This window comes from Solea solea, chromosome 15 (assembly GCF_958295425.1).
Source record: "Solea solea chromosome 15, fSolSol10.1, whole genome shotgun sequence".
NCBI lineage: Eukaryota > Metazoa > Chordata > Actinopteri > Pleuronectiformes > Soleidae > Solea > Solea solea.
The window spans coordinates 20089978-20114433 of NC_081148.1; the positions used below are offsets into that span (position 1 = coordinate 20089978).

The 24456-nt window shown below is 39.7% G+C and overlaps 1 protein-coding gene across 2 annotated transcripts; it reads left to right on the forward strand.

Moving 5' to 3' along the window:
• Positions 1-18: 18 nt before the first annotated feature.
• parga (poly (ADP-ribose) glycohydrolase a) lies at positions 19-23658 on the forward strand. Of its 2 annotated transcripts, XM_058651461.1 has the most exons (19): positions 19-174; positions 553-632; positions 766-813; positions 1340-1948; positions 2070-2202; positions 3017-3139; positions 3248-3328; positions 3643-3717; positions 7277-7369; positions 8617-8771; positions 12016-12095; positions 12199-12259; positions 12804-12879; positions 14611-14758; positions 19225-19303; positions 19447-19555; positions 20420-20525; positions 22111-22239; positions 23332-23658. In XM_058651461.1, the coding sequence occupies exons 2-19, from the start codon at positions 613-615 to the stop codon at positions 23511-23513; spliced, it is 2307 nt and encodes a 768-aa protein (XP_058507444.1). In that variant the 5' UTR covers positions 19-174; positions 553-612; the 3' UTR covers positions 23514-23658. The 2 variants fall into 2 exon arrangements, with proteins under 2 accessions (XP_058507444.1, XP_058507445.1); XM_058651462.1 differs by lacking the exon at positions 553-632.
• The last annotated feature ends 798 nt before the right edge of the window (positions 23659-24456 follow it).

Sequence of the window (24456 nt, forward strand, 5' to 3'; positions counted from 1 at the left end):
CATTCTCCTGCCGTCAAGGCGACACAGCTGCAACAGCGACGTGAAGCTGAAACAGTCACCGGACAATATTTATGTGAACCAGAAAAAGATGGTTGCATTAAAAAAAAATATTAATCAATATATAATGATGTAACGCATCCAACTCAGATACTTTACACAGAGAGGGTCATGCGTGTAAGTCGTCTTCATTTATTTTTTAAACGATCAAGATAGCACTAGCTAGCTTGATCAGGCTGTCAACCAAAGCTAGCGGCTAACGTAAGCAAGTCAAAGCTTAGTTAGCTTAAGCTAACTTGTTTTTGTTGGACCTACACGTTCGTATGAAGGTTGTACGCTATGCTAATGCAGAGGATACTTTTTCTTTTTGCCAGCAACAATAGCCAAACGTAACAATGTGTACCAAGGAAGGCAAAGTTAGCAGGTTAGCCAGTTAGCTCATATTGTTATTATTATAATTGTTGTATTATTGTGTGAAGCCTATTGTCAGCATATTGTCTTTACGATACGCACATATGTGTTTGTTTGTGCGGAAAATAATGCAATACCTAAAAGGAGAGGATACAATGAAAGCTGAAACCGACTCGTCTGTGCACAGCGACCCCAAAAAAACCCATGAGTGTTGCGCAAACAAAGTACGAAAAACACACATTTAAACAGAACTTTGGATCGGGGTGTATAAATTACATTGTGTGCGCACCATACATCACTGGGCATATCATCATTTCCGTAATTTTTCATTGTAGATTGTTTATTTCTTTCAATCAGCTTCTTTGACTCCCTCAAGATGGATGAAATTATGGATTCTCAAAGAAGGTAAGCCAGTTCGAATGATCATTATGTAATACAAATGTTATATACGTGGTAACCACAGGGAGAACAAAGTAAATACCTCTCTGTCCTTCCTCAGACTGAAAGAAAAACAGATGGTATGCATATACAGAATAGGTTTTAAAAATCTTGTATTCAAACCAGGGTTGGAAGTGATTTGAAACATGATTTTAAAAAAATACTGTTTCTACAGGGGTGGCTCAGTCTGAATACCCTCAATTACAAGTCATAAAGGCCTCGTGAGCTTTTATGTCTTTTATATATTGTGTCTTTTATGTATTCTTTGCGACAGCGCTGGTTGTTTTAAAGTGCATTACAAATAAAGTTAAATTGGATATATGCTTTTGTGTTTACCAAAGTAGCTTAACCATTCCCAATTTGATCATCAACAGTGTGGCCAGTCTGCCTTAAAGCATCTCATTGGAGAAAATAAAATCAGATTTTCCTACATTCTGAACATAACCTCTCAAACCCTCCTTTCATTTTATTATTTCTCTCTTTTCCACTGCAGTGTGATTGGTGAGCTCAAGTCAGAGACGAGTGATGTTCCACAAACAAATGTAACGGATGAAAAAGAAGAGCCATTTTGTGGACAGCAAAAGTACGACACCACTAATGACACCAATAAGACATCAGAGAACACACAAGATGAAGTAGCATCTCAGAATTTAATGGACTGTGGGTCTTCAGGACAGCTGGATGCATGTGGCTTCTCTGGCAGTAGATGTAACGTGGCTCATACACAGTGTTCTAATGGACAGAAATCCAAGAGACCCAGTTCACCTGGCCCCCATCCTGTGAAAACAACCTGTGTAGATGTACACTCTACAAATCCCAGACTCACCCTCTGTCTTAGTAATAGTCCCAAAAAGGGTGTCGACACACCCAACGATGTTGAGATGCTGAGTCCGGAGAGTCCCATCTGTAAAACCGTGCTCATCAACAGTAAGGATCATGGTGACAGTGCTTGTGCAGAGGACTCTAGAATAGCAAAGGCTCAGGTAGATGAATCACAGTCTTTTGTCAACGACTCTGACTCTGGATATTCAGCCAAAGAAAGGACTCATATGGTTTCCATGGGGACTGAGGAAGCAGAGTGCAGTAGCTCATCTAATATAAGGTACCATGGGAATATTTTTACTCACCTTTTTACCACATTCTGTTATTTGCTACCTCCACCAGTGTGACCTTTAATGATGTACTCGGTTTGTCCTTTTTTATTTGCATTTTTTCCTTAACAGTATTTCATCCACATTGCAAAGCATGGACAAAAGATGGTTTGGAACCCCCATAGATGAGCTGAACAGAATGCCCCAATGTGCCCCTCCATTATCTCACCTGAAAGCAATGCCTAACCACACTGTCACAGTCAGGGTGAGTCAACGGCCTCATTTTGTGTGTGTGTAAAGGGAGGGATAGTGAAGTCATAAAAGATGGGATTTGAATTTATTTTGAAAAGAGGCCAACAAGACTCTGCATCTAGTCACTGGGTCAGATCTGTTAAAAAGTAGAAATCTAGCAGATCTGTGGTGTTAAAATAATTGAAAATGAAAGTCTCAATTGTGGGTGTGTGACAGACAAAATTGTTTTAATTAAGGTAAAATAAAATGTGGTGAAGGGAGTATTAAAACATAGTTTAAATACTACAGTGTGAATGTTGAAGTGGGAGACAGCACTGGGCAGGGTGAAGTCATCCTCCCTGCTCCCCCCGGGGACTCTTGTCAGTAAAGCTCCAATCAGACTGCTAGTCCCACAGGAACAGTGTTAGTACTGGTGTGTAGCTACTATTTGATTTAACTGTCAACAGTCATTTTTACCATTGCTGGACTTGTCCTACCACCTCCTAAATCACAAAAGTGAATTTCGATCTTTAATTAGTGTTTTTTTTAAGGCTCCAGTTGACAGCAAATAATTATGTTTTCTTTGGTTTCACAAAAGTTTGTCTTGTAAAAATAAGCTATTAGTCCTATTTAGCAATGTCTTGTATTGTACAGAGCCAGAATTACTTTTATGTTCTACATTGGTAATATCCACCATATTACCATGTTCTAATTTTCACAGGGTTTTTTGTAGAAATAATGTTTTGATAATCCAGGGCAGAACAGGACTGTCAATCATCACTATAAAATAAAGAACAGTAATCTGAATAGACATTTAGTTTCTGCTCCTATGTTGCTTTTTGTTACAGACAGATCTCCTCAGAGAGGGAGAGGTTCCTGTCCCATACCCTACCAAGTTCAAAGATGCATGGGATGATGTGTCGGTGAAGATGCCCTGCTCTGAGAAGAACCTGTTTCCTATGGAGACTGAGGTAAACGAGCAGCTTCACAACCGTTCTTACAACCATATTAATGCATTACAACAAGGTTAGTTACTGCAGAAACATTCCAATAAGAGTTATGTGTGAATTGTAATACAGGATGGAGGTGGTGTCCAGAGTCGCTGGGATCTGATCCACACTGCCTTGCAGAGAGGGTTCAAAAGTTCTCTGGATGTGAGGGTAAGACAACTTTGCTTGGCTGCCATGGTCCACTCCAAATACAGCTAAAACTAATTTTCCTCACTAAGATAAATCTTTATCCATTCCATTTGCAACACTTTTAAATGTACACATGTCATTCCACAAATTGCCACATGGTGACAGTGTTTGCATTAACTACCACCATACACTAAGATAATACTTTAAATCCTACATATTGTACAAAGTCTTTGGGCATAAGTATAATGTAAATCTGCAATACCTTTTATACCTTTTTATTTAGTCAGAATTAGGATTTTCAACATGACAAAACTGTTTTTATTTGTCCTCTGCAGGATGCAATATTGAGGTACAACACTACACATGCAAAGAAGTGGGACTTCACTGCCCTGAACCTTCTTTGCACAGAGGTACGTTAACTAAAATGTGAGCTTGGACAAAATGCAATGATTTGTGTGTCACAACTATAAAAGTCAGCCCCCGTAGGGACTTGCAGTGTTTGTTCAACTCAACATAATTAACTATGTCTTCATTGTGTTACCTGAATGAAGGATGAAGGTGGAGTTGTTTTAGTCAGTGTAGTCTGCTCTCCTCTGTTTGGCTATAAGCCCATCAGTGTGCGCCGTCTCTTCCCATTACCTGGAAGTCTCACAGGAGCATCATACAGTTAAGACTGATGAGCACAGAGCATGACGGCAGCAGCTGCTGCAGGTGAAGCAGGGGAATTTTTCTTTATTTCTTGCTTTTTTGCTTTCTTTCTTTCTCCTTTTCTCTTTTTCTCTCTCCCCCGTCTGTCTCTCTTTCTTTCTCTTAAGTGCTGCCTGTCTACTGTGTACATACAGACTATTACCATCCATAGATAGCAAGTCAAATTGAGCATGGAGCATAATATTGTTTTGTGTGTTTATAAAGTGGTTTATTATCATAAGCTTTGCATGTAAATCGACATGTTGGTTAAATTCATCAGAAACAAAAGCAATTTTCTAATGGACCACTTACATTCCAGTAGCTTTGATTTCTGAAATATGATGTATGTCCTTTCTCATGAGTGATTACTCAGCTAAATTCAGACTGTTAAAAAATTGCCCTCCCCCCTCCATAATTTCTCAGAGTAATGCAGAGAGCTTGGCAGATCAATAGCTGTCCAAGTCTTTTTAAAGCTTAATCGTTTAATTAAAATGACCCATTAAATTCTGCCAGAATGCTTGGCCAGTTACAAAGTTGCTTTTCTACGAATCTATTGCGTCAGCAGCTCTAACTATTCATTAACTTCCCTGAGTACAGTATTTACCCCATTTTTTTTTTAACTATTTCTTTGTTGACGCGTTTAGCAAGGTATGGTGGTGCTTGAATATGAACACAAGTAGCAAAAGAGTATAGACGTATATCACTTTATATAGCACACGTAACTCTTTTCTGTTATTTCCATCACTATGAGAAATAACTTGACAAATTATTAACAGCTGTCATTCATTGGATGACATACGTCACCCACAGTGATTTGTCTTTCACACACAGATCCATGTTCAGGTGTTCCCTGGTGGTTAGTCCAAATTGATTTGAAAATGATAATCTGGATTGTCCCCCCCCCCCCCTTTTTTTGTTTGGCTTTAACTCCTCATTTGCTTCAGTTTATGGTGAGTTTGAATCCGAGCTGTTGCACTCCTCGGCCAAGAACACCTAATTAAATCTGGAGCAACATTGGAGAAGCACTGGGGTAACTGTCAAGAGGCGCATTGCCCCCGGATTAGTGATTGACACACGGCTTAATATGTAATAGCCACCGGGGGAGGGACGGTTATTCAAATTAGGGCTTGTCTGTAAAATGTCTTAGTGTTTGTCCCCTGCCAATTGAAACTGTCACTATGACACTTTCTGATAAATGTCTACAGGCTGAGCAGAGCAGGAAAGCTGTCCACGAATAAAACCACATGATTTTCCTGTAGTACACCAATGTTCACTAGCAAGAAGATGTACTTGGTTCCACTCACTTTAATTAATTTATCCATACATTTTCTACCAATTTATCCTCCACGAGAAGGAAAATGGTAGCCTCCATAAAACAGTACAAGTACATAAAAAAGGCTCATTCTAAAACAGTTTTAAGTAATTATACAGTTTTACAGAAGTATAATTGGGTATTATTATCAATGTCTGCCAATAAACCATTCTAAATGTGGCACATTGGACCTTTAAATTGAGCTGCCAGGAAATAAAAGAAGAAACTGAAAAAATAGAATGGCCGAAGATCAGAATTGAATCATTAGTCAGTGCAGCAGCACATCTCGTCCTCCTTCAACTTATTCTACTCTAGGTATTCATTTGAATGGTATCGTTTGTTAGTGCAGTCAAATCTGTGTTACTGTTGTAGCCGTCAACTGTAGCTGTGGAAAGTGTGTGGGGATCATCTTTCCACCCTCATCCTGCTGCATCACCAACCACCATCTATTAGTCCCACAGGAGTGTTTTATGATGTCTGCCATCTCATTACTTCTGACAGCTTTTAGTCAGACCTGCTCTGCAGCCATATAAATGCCCCCCAACCCAATCACCCACCAAAGACGTTCTGTTGAAAATCAGGCCACCCTGCCACTCGGTCCACAATTGGTCATTTGCATTTGCGCCAGAGGGTCCATTTAATCAGCGCAAGCCCCCTCAGCTTACCTTGATAGAATAAGGCAAGTGATTGATGACAGTGACGTTCGAAGCCAATATAGTCATAAGTGATTGCATTGTAAATCTGGGTCTATGATGGAGTAACGGTGTTTATTTTATAGGGGATTGCAGATGGATGCTGAGGTAAGCTAAAGGTTGAAGTATGGCTGTCTCGGCCATGGCTCGCTCACTCCTAGATTGATGGTAGTTTCCTCTGAAACAAGTTCTGTTTAGTGAGTGGCACTGCTGCGATGATTGCGTGGAGATTATTGATACCTGAGGGGTGGGAGATCTCCCAATAACTACAACAAACCTCTGTTGCCTTCACTGACACTGAGGTTTCCTGTCGTATATGAGAGAACCTTCATTAGAAATTGGTTGTAGGAATTGGGTTATGACCTCTGACTCACCCATAAATGGATATTACAACTTTTCATCAAGTAGTATTTCCACCTTATGTATTTCAAGGCTTTTCTCTTTCTTGTTTTATCAAGACAAGAACAAACCCTTATAGAAATGATTGCAGATAAAATTTATTTCGGGCTTTTCACGTTTAATTTCATGTCGTAGTTGTAGTTGACACAAGTCTGTAAAACACCATGAAAACTGTTGATTATGATGGGATGATGTTTATTTTTGTATTTTTATTAAGTAGCACTGACTGAGACCAGCAAATATGAATAATAATAATAAAAAAAAACAATGTTGTTGATTGTAAATGTGAAAGATTTATTTATTTAAAGGTCTAGTGTGTAAGAATCAGTGAAATATAATGGTGTGACTCATTCAACTCACTCCTCCCTTTCTGAATTCTGTCAGGAAACTATAGTGGCCTTTGATTTCACATTAAATATTGGCTTTAAAACACAAACACACCCTCTGACTAGTTTGTTTGTCTGGGTCGCTTGTTGAAACATGGTGATGCAAGGTGGAGGTCTCTGGATGGAAAGCAAGGCCCTTGCCTCAAATACATTTAAATAGCTTATTCTAAGGCTACAAAAAAACCAAAAAGCAGTTGTACAGCGATAGATGTATAAACATACACTCCTAAATGTTACACAATAGACCTTTAACCAAACTAGTAATTACCATGAATACCGTTTTTGTGGAATTGACATTTTACTTAACATTTTGGTTGGACAAAATAAATTGAAAGGAATGGTATTTGAAGCCAGTATGTCACTTCAGCTCATCAATCACTCTCGGTGCTGGCTCTAAGTAAATGCCCGCCTGACTAGGCAGACAATCCCATTTAGCAATAGATCTGCCTTTGTTTTATTTCCTCTGTGTCTCTTTTCCCCCCCTTCTCTCTAGTATCTCGAGCACTGCGAGGTGCAACACCTGTTTGAGGTCATTTTACCTGCTATGGTTGACCTGGCACTCAGTGCTCCTCATCTTTGCACTATGGTAAGTGTAATGTAATGTTTTATGTAAATACAATACGTACACACTCTTATATTGACGAGACTTGCACGAGTTGTGGGATTGAGAAAAGGGTTCACTGCTAATAAGGTACATAGTAGGAAGCATGTGCCTCTCTTTGCTGTACGTGTTGTACAGGATCAGCTCATGACTTACAACTGGTCAATAATGAATGCTCCCCCTTTTCTGGTCCACACCAAGACCTGCTTCATTATAAAAGAGCACTAAATGAGGAGAGGTCAGGCTCATATCCTGTCAACCAGCTGATGTGTTATGCTTGAGCACCTAACCAGTTCCACGAAGCTGGAACTGGTTGAACAGATGAATTTTAAAATTTCACTCTGTTCCTTTGGACTTCCACGTCAGCCATTCCTCCTCTGAGCTGTATAGTTTGTGACACAAGCTTTAATATCAACCCCTCATCCAACTTGGGAGGTCCTCCCTTTTATTCACAGTAAATGTAGCTGATCCATATTTCACATCATTTTTTTGAATGTCAGCGCCATTTGTCTTCATTTTTGTTCCCGCTCATCAATTATAGCACAGCAAGAACTCTCAGATTGGTTTTTCTGTAATTCACTTATCTGTTTCTGAGTCTACGGTTTAATTTAATAACGTGAATTCAGCCCCCACGACTTACGTTAAAGGAAAATCCCTGTAGTTGTCGCTGAAGACAGAATCCACACAGCTTCAAAACGCTGAACTTATAGTGAAGGGTTTTTGGTCCAGATTTTACCTCAGATTAATTTGTTGTGGTTGGATAATGAAGCTTTCTGACTCTCTGCTTTGTTTTGCAGAATTCAGCGTGAAGGCTAATGTTTATGTGTATGTTGTTGGCGCTGGTATTGATCTGCTAACTGGGCAGCCTTGGGAGGCTCTTTAGCCCTAATCAGTGAAGATAGATGGGCCTGGTGTGTCTGACTGAACAAACCTGCAGGAGAGCAAGAAAACCAGTACCTTAATTACTACCACCCATTTACCTAATGGAACCCCTCTTGTCTCTCCTGCTTGTTAGATTGCTAAACTAATTATCTAGCACCATTAGACCTACAGTATCACACCCACATAACCTTGTATATTTCATCAGCATCTGTCCTGGTGTCTGTCTGACCCCGGCTGCCTCTGATGTTTCCTATTTTCTCTGACTTTACGCCTTTATTCTGTTCTGTCTTTTATATGTTTTTTTGTGAATACAGTCTTATTTATTTTTTTCCCCTCTGATTTTTTTCTAGCCAATCCCCCTGCTGAAGTCAAGGATGAACCATTCCCTCACTCTGTCTCAGGATCAAATAGCCTGTCTTCTGGCCAACGCCTTCTTCTGCACATTCCCCCGACGCAACTCCCGCAAGTCGGAGTACTGTAATTATCCTGAGATCAATTTTTACAGGTAAAATGGCACACCATCCCCTGTGTAGAGCGAGGGAGACACACACACACGTACACACACACACACACACACAAAGCACTGATTAATTAAGTGAGCAATGCTTGTTTGTGTTTTATTCACAAAATGAGATTTAGCCCTTAATTCCATTTTTTAAGTCGTTACTATGACACGAGTATGATTGTTTTCAGTTGTGTCAACATTTTTATCCTCCTAAATGACTGTGGAACCTGCTGACCAGTTTTTTTTCTTAAATTAAAACCCGTTCAGCTTTTCTCCTAATGTGTTCAACAGTAATTGGGCATGATACACATTCATATTGTCTTGCACAATGTGGTCAAATTTTGATTGATTGACTCTGCTTTAGCCATTCTACCATTCAGAGAAAAGTACCCAGATTACCATAAGGGGGCACTACTGCCTTGAAAACCCCTAATAGATATTTATATTTGCATGGACTGGGATTGGAGCTGACCGTTTAAAGAGAATCACAGTTTGAGGTGTCTTGTTTGTCGTTTGTAATCAAGAATATTTATACATTTTTCATACTGGACTGTTGGCAGAGAACGTCATTGAGCTACATTGTTTCTGGTAGGGGGATTCAGAGTAGGAGTGGTAAATTGAGGTTCTCTGGTTCTGCCCACACGGACCCAGTGGTCTGTTGAGAAACCCTTGTATGGCTAATGGAAACAAATAGCTTTGACAGAGTTCTATAAAGTGTTTATCGGTCTTATGGCGTGACTCAAAATGTTCTCAGCCTCACCTAGAAAACGTTACAGGAGAAGTAAAGATTGCACTTGCATTATTTTTGGATATAATGTCCTTTACGTGGCCAACCAATGTTCAAGCTCCACTATCCCTTCGAAAAAGAAGGTCGTTTGGCACGTTTGGCTGCTTCTGCCAGTGCCGGCTTAAAAAAAAATGACAACAAACGTTTGAGTTTGTGTGGATTTTATTAATATAAGGCTTTATAGATACATTTATGCCCCAACTTCAGATTTATGCCGTTTGTTTTTAGATGAGGCAGAGAACTATTTGAACGACCTTCTTATATATCTCTTTGGCTTCTCTTGAGGTATGACTTCACTTATGAAAGAGGAAAGTGACTCATGAATGCAGTCTGGACTATGTTTATTAGATCAGTGGCTGTTACACTGTTGTATCTGTAAGGTACAACAGTTTCTGCTCTTTGTATGCAGACAGCAGCAGAGTGTGAGTGCTTGTTACACTTGGGTTGTCTGTGTTCTGGATTATGTCTTTGATAATGAGGGGTAAACTTGTTCTCTAATTTGAATTTCAGGAGGCCGTGTCCAGTTGAATTTCTTTTTACATTAACATCTTCATGTACTGTCGGTCGACACTGCTGGCAACTGTGGTTGATTCGGGATTAGTAACGGAGATATAATGAGATTTTGTTAACAGTACTGTTCTTACTGTTCACAAAGCATAGTTCATATTTTACCTCCACTCAGTTTCCCTCCTTTTCTTTCACAAGACATTGTCTCCCCCTTAGTGATATGTGTAATGACTTCCAGTGTCGGTTTGAAAAATACCTTATTTTGAGATTCCACTGTGCAGAACATGAAGGCTAGATTTAGAGCTATATAAAATTGATATTCCCTCCAATTTGCATAGAATCTAAGTGGTATTCAGAGTCTAATTAACCATCTGCTCTTCTGTTCTTCCTTCTGAGGGTTGAACGGTATTATTTTGTGAATCCCAGTCATACTGATTATCTGTGATTTGTCCCACGCTCCCTCCTTTAACTCCCACATTTTTATCTGACCCGTAATCGTACTCTTACAATCGGTCATCTGTGTACATGATATCTTCCTCCACGTCAAACCTTAGTGGCAGGCTGAGTGAAGATGCCTCTGTAATAATGTAAGTATTGATTGTATTTGCAGGCCTGTCTGTTTCAGAGCCATGCCAGCACTTGGTTGCAGGGACTTGGACCCACCTTAGCTATCAGCATGTCTGCCTACAGCAAAATGTAGAAAGCAAGAGAATGGGGAAAAAAGAAATCTTGGCATTTGTGAGAAGATGAGACAAGACAACAGTCCAGTCTAAAATGTGCCCAGGATCATTATTGCACCCCTGCCTCCCCCCTTAATTGAGGGAGTGTCCGTCACTTTGCTTATTGGTTACAGTAGCGGTCTGTCTTGGACGAGGAAAGCAGCAAGCAATTTGCTGATTGCTGTTTTGGCAGAACTGTCAAGGTTTGTCCTCCGTTAAGTGATGAATAGATTTAAGGGGGAGGAAATAAGGCAGAAGACTCATCTCTTCAGCTTGTGTGCGTCTCTCCTTGAGAGTAAAATGACATTGGAAAGCCATCGGACAAATTTAGTCTGCAATGAAAGCTCATTACTAAGAAACAAATGCTCTTATTTTTGTTTGGACATTAAGTGACCAGTCCTGTGATGGCATGTCTAATTTAGAAGATAATAACTTCAATTGAACAGTTAAACTGTCGGAAAACTTTTCCCCTGGTGGACTTTCAGTAGATAAAGTTATAGTGAATAAGAAGAACCAATAATTAATGTGACTGCGCTTGGAAAAATAAATAATGGTGCAGTGTTTGGTAACTTAATCCGTCTTAATTAGTTGCACTTCTGTCAAGTGTGATTTCAGGCGACACTGGAAATCTCCCATATTTGACATGTCGGTAATTGTCTTTCATTAATCAGATTTTCCTTCACTTCAAGGCTTTTAGTGCATTGCCTTTTTCCATTACGTTTATCCCCTTTGTTTTATTTTCTTACCGGTCTGGGCAAAAAAAGCTGTAGGATGGGAAGACGGATGCTGACCTGTGATTAGTCATTAGCTTAGGTTGCTTTTAATGGAAAGAGTACCAGTATGAGGCGATTTAAGCTGTCCATCTAATGCTCTCTCCATCTCTCTCTCTCTCTTCCCCCCTCCCACCACCCTAGATTTTATGGTAACGTTGAGGTGCTGAATCAGAGTCACGGGCAGTACCATTGTATGGAGGATGGAGATAGATATAGGAGACACTGTGGCAGTTTGAAAGCTTGACCTAACTCGTCACATGCCATAGCATGGTTGTGCATTGAGCTATAGATAATGACCCTGAGTGAAACATGAATGCTGCTGCAGTGAACAAATTATGTCTCAAGCATGTTCTCTTTCACATGTTAACATTTTCATTCACGTGACACTGTAAGCATCATAAAGTAAACATACATATTACAAAATTGTCTTTCATGTTTTAATTTGCTTCCTGTTTTAGGTTATTTGAAGGTTCATCTCCGAGAAAAATTGAGAAATTGAAAACCCTGCTGTCTTACTTCAGGAGAGTTACACAGAGCAGTAAGTAATTAAAAATATCCCACACTACATTGCAGCAATTGCTTCTCTGTAATATTTCTTCATTGATTATGATTCTTGATTATGTGCTTCTTTAATTTTTAAGGGCCAAAGGGTCTTGTTACATTCACAAGACAAACATTGAACAATCCACCGAACTGGGAAAGGTAATATTCTTCTCCTCTGCTACATTCTGAATATAATAGCTCAATTAATGGCTGAGTTAAAACAATTGGTGTCTGTAGTAAACACGTTAAAGCCAAATATTATATTATGCTATGTATGTATGTATGTATCTGCAAGTATTCACATCACATTTGAAAACAAACCCCTTTCAAAATGTATAAAACCGAAAAAAAAATATGAATTTCAATGTGGTGAATGTATCTAAGGAGACTGAATGATCTCTAGCTGTAATATTTCTTCACTTAAGTGAGATATATTCTTACTGAATAATATGTGTGATCAGTTTCTTGATTCCTTTGTGTTTATTCATAACAGCAATTTCTAAACAAAAAAAGTAAATTCACTGGAACCTCATGTTGGAGCGAGAGCAATTTTTTTTTTTACCCTCTTAAATTTTTTTATTACTGTAGAGTACACACTCTGCTGAATATCCTGTTTTTGAATGTGTGTGCAGGGGAGATCTTTCTCCAGAAACCTGTTACTTGGCAGCAATAACTGAAAGCTTTACACTCTGTTTTTGTTAAGCTGTCAGACTCGGCTGACACGACTACATATCACTTGTGAGGGGACGATTGAAGATGATGGATACGGGATGTTGCAGGTACGTATTATTTTACTATTGTTCAAATGCCAAATTGGAGCTAGTGTTTCAAACTGACGTTGTAAAAATCAGCATGTGTCAGGTCCCCTGCAATCACTGTAAAAGCTTTTTTTCACTGAGGTGCCACCAACTAAGTAGCCAGCATATTGGCTTTTAAAAGTGACACATTTGCGTCATTGCCTTTTTGCATTTTGACTTTGTGGTAAAACCTGATAAAAAATTGGACGTTCACTATTTCTTCTCTCTGGCTTTCGAAAGTAAATACTCTGAATGTATTCACTCCATCTCCTAAGCACCATCTACCCCTCAATGTTGTGGGGTAGATGGGGCTTTTTTCCTGGTTGACAGCTGGGGTATACACTTGAGTTGCTCAGAGAGGGAAGGGTGGAGGACAGGACTCTGGGGTTGGGGGATGAGGGGGAAGGAGGTTCTTGGAGGAAAAAGATGGAAGAGGGTGAGCCGTATCTCTCTGCGGCGACCCAGTGGGCCAGGAGTCCTGCAGGCAGATTGATGGCTACCTCACCAGGCTGGGCACTGTCAAAGTGCTGAGTTTCAATAGGGAGCAGAACAAGCTGTCATTCTGTCAGGAGGGTGAGAGTGAAGGGTGAAGGGTGAAGGGTGGTGAGATTAGGGGTGAGGCAGTGGCGAAGGCGTGGAGTCGAGGGACTGGTTTGAAAAACGTACACATGCACATACAAACACGTTTACTGTCACACAGACTGACGTAGCTGTGGGCCAGTGAGCTGAACCCTCACTTCTGACAGGCGGTTTAAATAGCAGCTTTTGTAACTAAATGGACTCTCCTCTGATCCATGCCACAAAAAAGGCGTGCACTTGCATAACAAAAAGATTTCCTGTATTGAAAACCAGAGACAGTAAAAAGTGGAAGTAGTCTTCCCCCCCTTGCTGGAGGAAGCCAACAAGGAAGTAAAATGTCAGTAAATGGTCTCAACTTTTTTCAGTAGCACATGTCAAAGATTCTCCTGCCTCGTCCCTAGTATAACCTTTGGTTAATATCCAGGTGCGCTTATATGAGAACGCAGCAGCAGGAACTCCAGAGGATCCTCACTGAGGGAATGGATGCTGATGAATGGATGGTCTGGATCCTCTGGAGATTCTCCTGCTGTTGTGAACGTGTCTCGTCATCGTGTCCCGCTGTGTTTGTCATCCTGTATGTGAAGAGTAAACACTGATAGGGATATGTATTTATACCCCTCACCAAGTATGCTTTACGGAGCGCTTTTTATTCCACAACTAGATTACTGTGATCCCAGGATGTAAGGCTTTAAAACCTAACTCTCAAGACATAAGAATGACAAATGCTTGTTTCCGAAGAAAGTTTGTGTCACTTGTGTCTCTGGATAACAATGAATATTGAGCCCCCTTGGGGAATGCCATTTATTTATTAACCATCACTTCACCAAGTGGGAAATGGATCTGTGTTAAATGACAATAGTCAGTGATAGATAATAGGGAGGCGCTATCAGTGTCATTTTGTTAACTCCCGGGAGTGGCAGCAGCTAAACTTCAGGACAAAAGGCAATATGTTAACATCAGTTTATCCAAATGTACTTTGTTGTGAATTAATGGTAAAGCCAATTAAATTGTGACTTATTTGTGCTGAGTCAATTAATCTGGTCTCATTTTATTTGACTGATAATGAAAGCTGGGAGGGATGGTACCATTGTGGATAACACCTCCGCATATTAATATTATTTTTTGTTTCCATAGGTGGACTTTGCAAATAGGTTTGTAGGTGGAGGTGTAACAGGACATGGACTTGTCCAGGAAGAAATCAGGTTCCTCATCAACTCTGAACTCATTGTCTCTCGTCTCTTTACGGAAGCTTTGGAACATAATGAATGCCTCATCATCACAGGTACGTAGTCGCTCTCTCAGAATCTGCATTGTACCACAGCCAGACTTTAGTTGACATAAATAACCACTACAACAAGTCAAGTTTAATAAAACGATCATTTTTACAAACATATTCTGCATGTGGATATACAGAATCTGTAAGTGAGGGACAGGAATGAAAATGCATTTACAAGAGACAGACACATGGAGTAGACTGTCCTCAAGTACTGTAGCTGGACTGTTACACTTATGTGTTTTTCATGCTCTGGGCTTTAGCATACACTATGTCAATTATAACAGGACACTGAAAATATGGAAAGAACAATGCCGGAGCTACCCCTTTAATGTGTAGTGCACTGAGCTGTAATTGGATCGATACACATCAAGTCTAACAAAATATTTGGTGAGAGACTCTTTGCAGTTGACATAATATGGCCTTCACTGAGTCGAACGCTGCTCAGGCTGAGATCGGGTGATTGACTTGAGCTTATTCAACCTCTTCACCTTGGAAAGCTGGTGTTATTTGCTGGATGGTTCACAGCTGAATGATAACATGTCCTGTGATGATCTGGTTGAGTCTGACGTGACGGCCTGCTCATTTATGCCTCTGCATTCATCTGTTGGTTATGTCAGCAGTCGAGTCATCAATAAATGCCATTGTGCTAGCCATACACCCACAAGCTGTAAGAGAACCACCTCCATGTTTGACGGATGAGGTTAAGGTTTGAGGTCATGAGCTGGTCCCTTATGTTTTTCTCCATATATTTATCTTTCCATTATTTTATTGATGGTTAATTGTGGATTAATCAGACGATACAACTTTGTTTATTCATGTTTATTAACAGTACAGTTAGCAGTAGCACCTACTTCTTGGAGAGCATTCTTCCTTTGCACTGCAGTAAAAATGGGGTTTTCTTCATCACGCAAATTATTTTCTACACATCTACAAAGCCCTCTCTGAAGTCTTCCAGATGAGTTGCTTTTTCACACTTGTCAACTGACTTTTTTTATGTTATGTTTTGTGTTAAATCATCAAAATTCAACATGAAACTTGGTACTTTAATGAAGCATCTATGACCCAATTTGATGTGTTTGAAAAAACAAAACAATGTACCGTAATTAGTAATATGTATGAGCTTGATTAAAGGTTGTCTCCCCTGTTCAGACTATAAGTCGTTCACTGGGAGAATATGCTTCATCAGCGACTACAGCCATGTCTATTCTTGCAATATGGGCTTTATCAGGGCCGGTTATTTATAGATGTTCACCCAGTTAAGACTTTTCATGGCATAGTGTCCACAAGATGCAGAGAGAATGTAGCGATTGTCCAGCAGACAGCCAGTGGCAGTTTTCCTCTGCCCTGGTATATAATTTGATGGTGTTGTTGATCTAAACTTACAGAGTAGCACTGCATTTCCTTCATATAGTAAGTCTGAGCGAGGGTGTATCTATAGCTGTAGTCATATTGTGCCATTATGAATGTGCAAATGTTGTATGATTTCAAGTGCAAAGTGAACACTGTTGTCAGCTATATGGAGCCATTAGGTCCAGATATATGGTGCTACTGTGGTGTGAATCCTCTAAAAGTGATACTGTTATGTCAAGTAGTGTATTAGACCTTCATACTGCTTGGCATTTGGTAGTTTTTCTTTTTCCTATACGAACCTCAGACAATCTATGGAACACGCAGTAAACCTTTTTTTTATGTCTGAGTTATTCTCTGTCGTTTACTGAGACCTGTGTGTTTATTGGGCTCCATTCATTTTTCCCCCCCCTGTCCTTCCATTTGGTTCGAAGGTAAATCCATTGCATTGATTCACTTTGGACTGCCCAGTTATCCTTCATTTCTCCCCAGCAGAATTGCTCTATTTTTCAACCTCCAACTCACTCTGCCTCAGTCAGCCTGTCTAAGTTATCTGCCCTCTCAGTTGCCCTCCTCTTCCTCCTCCTCCTCATCATCCTCTGACCATCTTGCCATTTTCCCCTCTCTCAGCTATACCTCTCTCACTGCTAATAAAAAAAAATACTGAGAATAAGATCATGGTGGCATGTGTGTAATATATGTTGATTTAAATTTACACACTATATTTCATTGCCAAATATTTAATTTTATATACTTAAAATGTAACAAAATTAGCTGTTGGGCTGGCCAGTTACCCAGTAACACTTGCTTGTCTGCCAGTCAGAGCTTCTCATGTTGTCAGTGGTTGTTGATTTTATTTATTTATTTATTTATTTAGGGATATAGAAAATATTCACTTAAATTTCGTCTTTTTTCATCGCATCATCCTTATTAAAAAATTCCCCAATGAAGTGTGGACTTTGTCCTTGATATATTTGTCATACTTGTTCTCTTGTATCGATCTAGTGTCGATGAGTTTCAGCACAAAAAAAGTATTAGCAGCTACAGGTCTACTCCTCTTCAGCACTGTGCGCTCAACCCCCACCCAAGACCTGGCCCCCTTATTAGGGACTTGTTGAGGGGTATAAATACATATCCCTAGATCTTATATAAGATCGTGGTTCTTGATGTGGAAGTTTCTGAAATACAAACAAAACATTAAGAGTAAAGGAATGTGGAGTGATGGGGTAAAATCTATACTTTTTTTTTGTATTTATTGTCTTATTGTAAAGAGTAGAGTAGTGAAATGAAAAGTCTCTGACCCACACTGGTAATACCTGTAAAAAAAAAAAAAAAGATCTCTGTCTCCTGTAGTATGTTTTCTGTCTCAGTAAAGCAAGTGTGATCCGTTTTGTGTGGCGCCGTGTTGTCTTCCTGGAAATCCCCATCTCTTGCAAGTCACCTTCAGTGGTTAGTCACCTCCTCCCTGCCTCCCATAATTCTGCCTCCCTCCCTCTTTCCCTCTTCCTCCCATCCACTTAACTTTATTACATTTTGGACAGAAAGGAATTTATAGCCCAACTAAGGTCATTGCTCCACTAATGGAATGGTCCACTTACGCCATAGATTCATTAAGGCCTTCTGAAAATTCTTTGCACGCAATCCGCATTTCCTCTTGGAGTCCAGACTCTTTATCCATCTCTCTCTTCCATCTTTGTTCCGTCTTCTATCTACTTACTTTTTCCTTTCCGTAAATAGGTTTCTTCACACATGCCTTCTTGTTTATCTTGAACATCACATCAGTTTGGGTCCATGATTTTTTTTCAAATCGGAGAGTAGTGATCTACATTGTTAATCTAGTGATGGAGGCCCTTGCAAGGATGTTGTCCTGGGCGTTTGCCTGACTTAAAGAGGATCAAGGTGCAAGAGGATGAGAAAAGATCTGTTAATGGAGTGAGGGCGTATCCCGTTGCGTGACGTTAGGATTCGTCAGTGCTGTAGAGAGAACTGTGTATGATTAGCTGGAATTGAATGTCTCATGATGATTCAGGTGCTCTTTTTGTCCACTTTGCCAAGGCTTTAAACAAAAAACGAAATCTTTGCCCACTTAAGCTGCCATTATTGGTTCATGTGCTTTTTTCAGAATGATTAACGATAAGTATTTTTTGACATTAAAAAAGTTTTTCTGTCTGCTTAAAAAAATCAAGTTTGTGTTACGGCAGCAGCTCTGGCCTGACTGCAAATGCAATTAAGTGAATTACAAGGAAGTAGAAGTATTCTATTTATGCTTTTAAAATAGATCATTTTAAGAATAACTGCATGAAATTTGATTACAGCTGAGTGTTTCTGTATTTATTGTGAATTGAATTCACAATTTATTTCTGCCAGTGCATACAGTGAAACCAATCAAATATTAACTCCTGCTCCTCATTCAAGTGCTGTGTAACCACCACCACCTCATACCTAATGCATAATGTATGAAGCCTTTTAATTTTCAGAATTGAGCTGGTTTATTCATAATGACGAATGATGAAACCTTGCTGAGCTCTTCCTGTGAGCACATACCAGATGGGTAGTTAGTAGTTAGAAAAGCAAACAACAAGTTGTAAAAATACTAGTGTCTTGAAAACAGAGGTAGGTCAAGGTTAACTTCCTCTGTGTCTAACCATTTCTTTTATTATAGCTGAAAGCTTTTCATTTCAAAACCCAAAGTGGATTACTTATTAAATCAATGCTCTTTGTTTATGGCAATCCACTGCAAGCTGATACTGTGTGCTCACATGTGGAGCATAGAAAGCCCTAAATTAGATTTAAAAAAATAAATAAAATAAGGCGCTGAAACAGATTTCGGCCCACTGTGTGCACTGACCGGCTGAATAGTGAATAATACTCCGAAGACTCTCATTTAAAAACCAAAGGTGATGGAGATTTCTCTGGTGCAGTCTGGACTTTTTTAATTTTAGATTCAATTTACCTTTTTAATCTTTCTTTTAATTTTGATGTCAGCGGGTTGTATATCACTGTTTTAAACGTGTTATTTGTACTTTGTATTATATTTTGTCCTCTTTTACCTTAATCCTTAGGTAAAACTCCTGTTGTTTTTTATGTGCTACAATTAAGTATCATTTTTGTTGTCTTCTCCACAGGCACTGAACAGTACAGTAAATATTCCGGTTATGCGGAGAGTTACAAATGGAAGGATAACCACAAGGATGAAACTCCCAGGTATTTTTCTTCCTCTCACACACAGGGTCATTGTCAGGATATTGTTTATACCCCAAAACCTTTGAAGTCAGAAAGAATTGCGCGTGAATGGTTGGACGATCTTGAAAAAAAATCATTGACTGTCCCATTTCTCTTGTTTCCAGGGACGAGTGGCAGAGACGGTGCACAGAGATTGTGGCCATTGACGCTCTTAAATACAGGCATTTCTTAGAGCAGTTTTTCCCCGAGAAGATGACCAGAGAGCTTAACAAGGTGAGGGAGAGATGATATGAATCAAACCGCTGATACAGAGTGTTCTACATTTTCCAAACAACAATGTAAATATGTCACTGTCAGTAGTTGACCAATGGGATCCTGTTGAAATGACAGATAATTACATCGCTTTGAATAAAAGCTAATTTTATTGAACTTTGATGAAATGTCACGGAGCAACTGTTAAGATATAATTAAAGGCTCTGTGATCTGTAACACTATTGAATTTAGCTTAGGGCTACTAACATATTATTGGACCACATTATACAACACCTTTTCATGGTAGCCTGGATTAGGTAAAATGTTATGCAGTATTGTGTTGCTCATGATTCTGATGCTTACAGCATGACATTGTTGCATGTGCAGCAAAAACAACATCAACTCTGTCTTTATTTTTATTCGAATGAATTGATATTGTTTAATCTTAGCAGCAGCCCGTGTGCAGCCTTTTATTTGAATGCACAATTGCATTATTTTAAATGGATTTCACCTCTAAACCGGAGTGACGCCAATGCTGGGTGTCCTCGTTGCACAAAGATGAAAACAATCTTAACTTTTTCAAATGGTGGGAGCCTTTTCAGTATGTTTTTCGATACTTTGTCAAACTGGTCTGAAAAAAGCTGCAAGCCGCTCATCGCACAGACGAAGCTCCTTAATTTGTTAAGGACACAAGACACTGGAAGAGCGTTTTGACAGATGTAACGGATGCACGACCCCAAAAAAACACCTTATTTATCTTGCATATTTAGATGCTATATGTAATGGGTCTTATCAGAAAAAATATATTTTTTTAAATGTTTCTTTTTTTTTTTTCTTTTACTTACCCACATTTACTTCTCCTTCTACCCTGTGCATTCATTCTAGGCATACTGCGGATTTTCCAGAAGTAGCGCCAACAGCAAGCACCTTTCTGCTGTGGCCACAGGCAACTGGGGCTGTGGAGCTTTTGGTGGAGATACACGACTAAAAGGTATCTTTTACAGTGCATCCCCATAGTGTGAAAAGAGGAGAGCCTGTGTGGAGAAACAAAAAAACCCTGAAATGTTAGAGTGCATTGCAGATGTGATCTTCCACAGTCATAGAACCTCCCTGCTGAAGGCCAGTCAGCTTTTTCATGCAGCTTGGAGTAAATGGCACAGTCACAGTCTTCCTCAAGCCCTTGGTCAATTAGTAGCTCTTCCTGGGTGCCACTCAACCGTTCCTTCCCTCCCTTTATTGATCACCCATCACACGTTTATGTTTTCCATTAAAAGGGCGATTGATTACCGGGAAGGGACCCCATAAATCCAGGCTGATGCGGGTCCCTGCAGGATTACACAGCATCACTCTTCATAAGCAGGGCCCTACTTACTGTCCCCTTGAGTAAAACATGCTGCAAATTTTTTGCCACTTACATTTCCAGTTAACTTTGATTTAGTTTATCCTCATACATCAAGGAGTATCTGCTATGTATGCACTACCTGGATCCATGACGCCTGGGAGAAACACATCTCCACACACTTTATTGTAGAGACCCAAAAGTCCCAGAAGGTGTGATTTTATTATCTTGTGCACACACTTACAAGAATATTTACTTTACATTCACATGTGTCTTTGATGGAAGTTTTATTTTTCACTTGGGAAAATATTGTTGCTCAAGCTCGTAGACACTGAATGTCATAAGCAGGATTCAGACATCTTGTGTGCACAAGATAAATAAAATGTCACTTTCTGGGACACCTTTAAAAACTGGTCCAATGTTCTCTCCAGTAAAATAAGTAATGCAATGGTTTAAAGTAGTAAAATCTATAACATAAAAAGTACCAAAATTAAAGTTTCTTAATTAACAAATGTGAGTTTTAAGATTAAAAAGATCATTCTTTTTTTTTTACACATGTACAAAAATATAATTACATTTTATTAAAAATAAAATAATAATCATAATGGTGAAAAGGTTTGTTCCGAGATTACACTCTGGTATTTCTGTGTGTACATTATTATAGGACTGAAGGTGTTAATTTGCCCTCCAACATGCTTTGAAAAGATCCATTGGACTTGACAAAGTCCCCGTGGATGATATTAGCTTCTGGGAGCCTCCGCCCATCAGCCTCGGAATTAGCATTGCTGGTATTTTTAGAAGGCGATGGCTGTATTTTACATTAAAGACTTGGGGCTGACTTGCGACGTGGTCGTTATAAGACTAAGCTGTTATGTCGTCGTAAAGATTACAGAGCTTTCGCAAATGATTTGTTTCGGGCGTTCATTAATCTGAAATCAATATCCATTCTGTTAAATATTTAAAAGTCTTAAGACTCGATTCCCAAGAGCTAAAAGATTGAGTGTATTTGATGAGGTTATGCTACCAGTGGTGGATTATTTACTCTTCTGATACAAATTGCCCGCGTCACTCATGTTTCTTTCTGCCAGAAGCTGCATCTTATCTGGGTTATTGACCAATCAGTTAGTTGTCAGTCAGTGTTCAATTACATATTTATGATTTCCCAATGATGCAAATACACTATTGTTGTTGCCTGAATATCCTTGTAGCATTTTGTTTCTCCCTTCCCCCCCCCCAGCACTGATTCAGTTGATGGCTGCATCAGAGGCAGGGAGAGATGTGGCTTATTTCACATTTGGAGATGCCCAACTTATGAGAGACGTCCATGAAATGCACACTTTCCTCACCAAGAGACAGGTCACAGTTGGTAAGACTCGAGTTTTAAATTTTCTGGTCGACATTTCTCAGGTCATACTTTACTTGTTTTGCATTTCTGCATGCATGTACAGTACACGCCCATGGTTCCAGCTCCATATTAAGTTAAGGAACGTCTGTCTATCTATCGCTGAACGAGCTGCTTTCCCTCCGTCTCACATGGAGGAATAACTAGAGACAGACGCCGTCCTCTGTATGCTGGTTTTTGCTGCATCCATGGTCGTGAATAACACCCTTGAAAATTCTTTGTGTCTGCTTTGATTGCGCTAAAGGGAGCATGCACAGCTAGTTTGTACGGCCCACTTTAAATATAATCATGCACAATCACGTAGAGTCATGTACCAACCAACGCAGATGTCATGTGTACCCTAACGGACCTCTGCGGACACGGAAAGTAGGACCCGGACCTAGTGTAGATGACATAATAAACAGGAATGGTGGTGTTGAGATTGTGGGACCTCTTTTGACGAGGTACAGCACACGGAGGTCCCAGGTTGTCCTTGTTGGCGTCATAACGGGGACGGTACTCATCAATAACAAACCGCTGTGCATCTGTATGTTAAGTTATTCCACCTTATGGGCCGTGTCTCCTCCTCAATCCATCCATTCAGCCCGAGCGGCAGTGTGGATTATGCCTGAACTGACCCCAGCCTCCCCCGCCTCCCCTCCCCCGTCTTTTCATTTTTCTTTCACTGACATTTATTGAAGCCTTTCAGAGAAATTCCCCTCTAGCCATCCATTTCCTAAAGTGGAACTACAGAGAAAAAGCTCATGGCGCCTGTGTGTGTGTGTGTGTGTGTGTGTGTGTGTGTGTGTGTGTGTGCATGCTCTTGATTTATAAACAAACTCAAACACACTTTGGTTTGTTTTTGTGTGTTTTCCTTCCTTCATTTTCCCCCTCTGGCACTCTTTGTTTGACTGCTTGTATCTCTGCAGTTTATGGTTAATGTTATTTGTAGTAATAAAGTATCGATTAGATTGTTAAACCACTCACTGTACACCTATTTCTTGGTTTCTGTCTACGTCTCTCAAATGCTGTATTACCTTCCGTCACGTTTCTTCCTTCTCCCTTTGTCTTTTTCAGGACGGTTATACAGGCTTTTGAACCAGTACTCGAGTGTGGTGTGTAAGAACTGCCGCACAACTCGACCCGACGTCAGCCTCTACAGTTTTATCTGCGAGAAGGTCTCTTCCGCCGCGTCAGCCGACGCCTCGTACTCTGCCAAGAACTCTGGGATGTCGCCTGAAACATCGGACTTTCACTAACACGGGGGAAAGGTGCACCTTAACATCCTCTCACCTGTCTTTCTGCGTAATAGAGACTCCACGTTCAAAGACCTCAATGTGCTCTCAGTCTTGTGCTTACAATCACTTTTTCCTGTCTCTCTTACACACATACACTCCCTTTAAGGTTGTGTGTCTCACACACAAACTATAAAAACACACTTTTGCCTTTCTCACTGATGGTGTCAAGGGAGCCTCGTATTGCGCCACTCGACGTGGTGAGCCGTATCAGAGACTTATAGCAATAGTAAATCCTGGTTGCTGTTAGGCCTTTCTTTAGACTCAATGTGACGTGGAATTTTTATGTTTTTAAATACTTACTATAAATATGGCCAAATAGTCATCTCATATGCATGTTTGTGGACACGTTTCACCAGTGGTAATCCAGGAGATGATAATCTTTCCTGGTTATCGCACCTTGTATTGTGTTTGCTACATTATCTTGGTTGAATTGTCTTATTAATAGGGGGGTTTACCATACCTTTACCTGACTGTGGTGAGGTTCGTGAATACACGAGAGATGAAGGGTTGCCATACTGTAGTCTATGCATGAGTAACATCTATTTATCAAATATTCTATAAATATATGCTGCTCTTTTATATCCTCTAAGGATGTCAAAGGTCAACACACAGTGTGGTCCTTAAGGTTTATACTGATTCAAATGAAAATAATCACTGATAGGAGAATTATCTCAGAGGGTTGTTGTTGTTGTTGTCATTGGTCGTAACTAAATTATTTTCTCATAGTTTTTACACTCATTGTGAAGCATAGTATTGATACTGCATTAAACATAAAGGGGAAGCAGATAAAGACTGGATTTCACACAAAGTATTATTTTTGTTAGTTTAACCTGTATACTTGGAAAGATAATTATTATTATTATTATTATTATTATTATTATTATTGTTAGTAGTAGTAGTAGTA

Excerpts from the sequence above, each read along its gene's own strand:
- parga (XM_058651461.1), top strand. The coding sequence starts at position 613 with ATGAGTGTTGCGCAAACAAA. Across the intron at positions 3,140-3,247 it reads TGTTTCCTATGGAGACTGAG|GATGGAGGTGGTGTCCAGAG; the intron begins GTAAACGAGCAG and ends ATTGTAATACAG. Across the intron at positions 12,096-12,198 it reads CAGGAGAGTTACACAGAGCA|GGCCAAAGGGTCTTGTTACA; the intron begins GTAAGTAATTAA and ends TTAATTTTTAAG.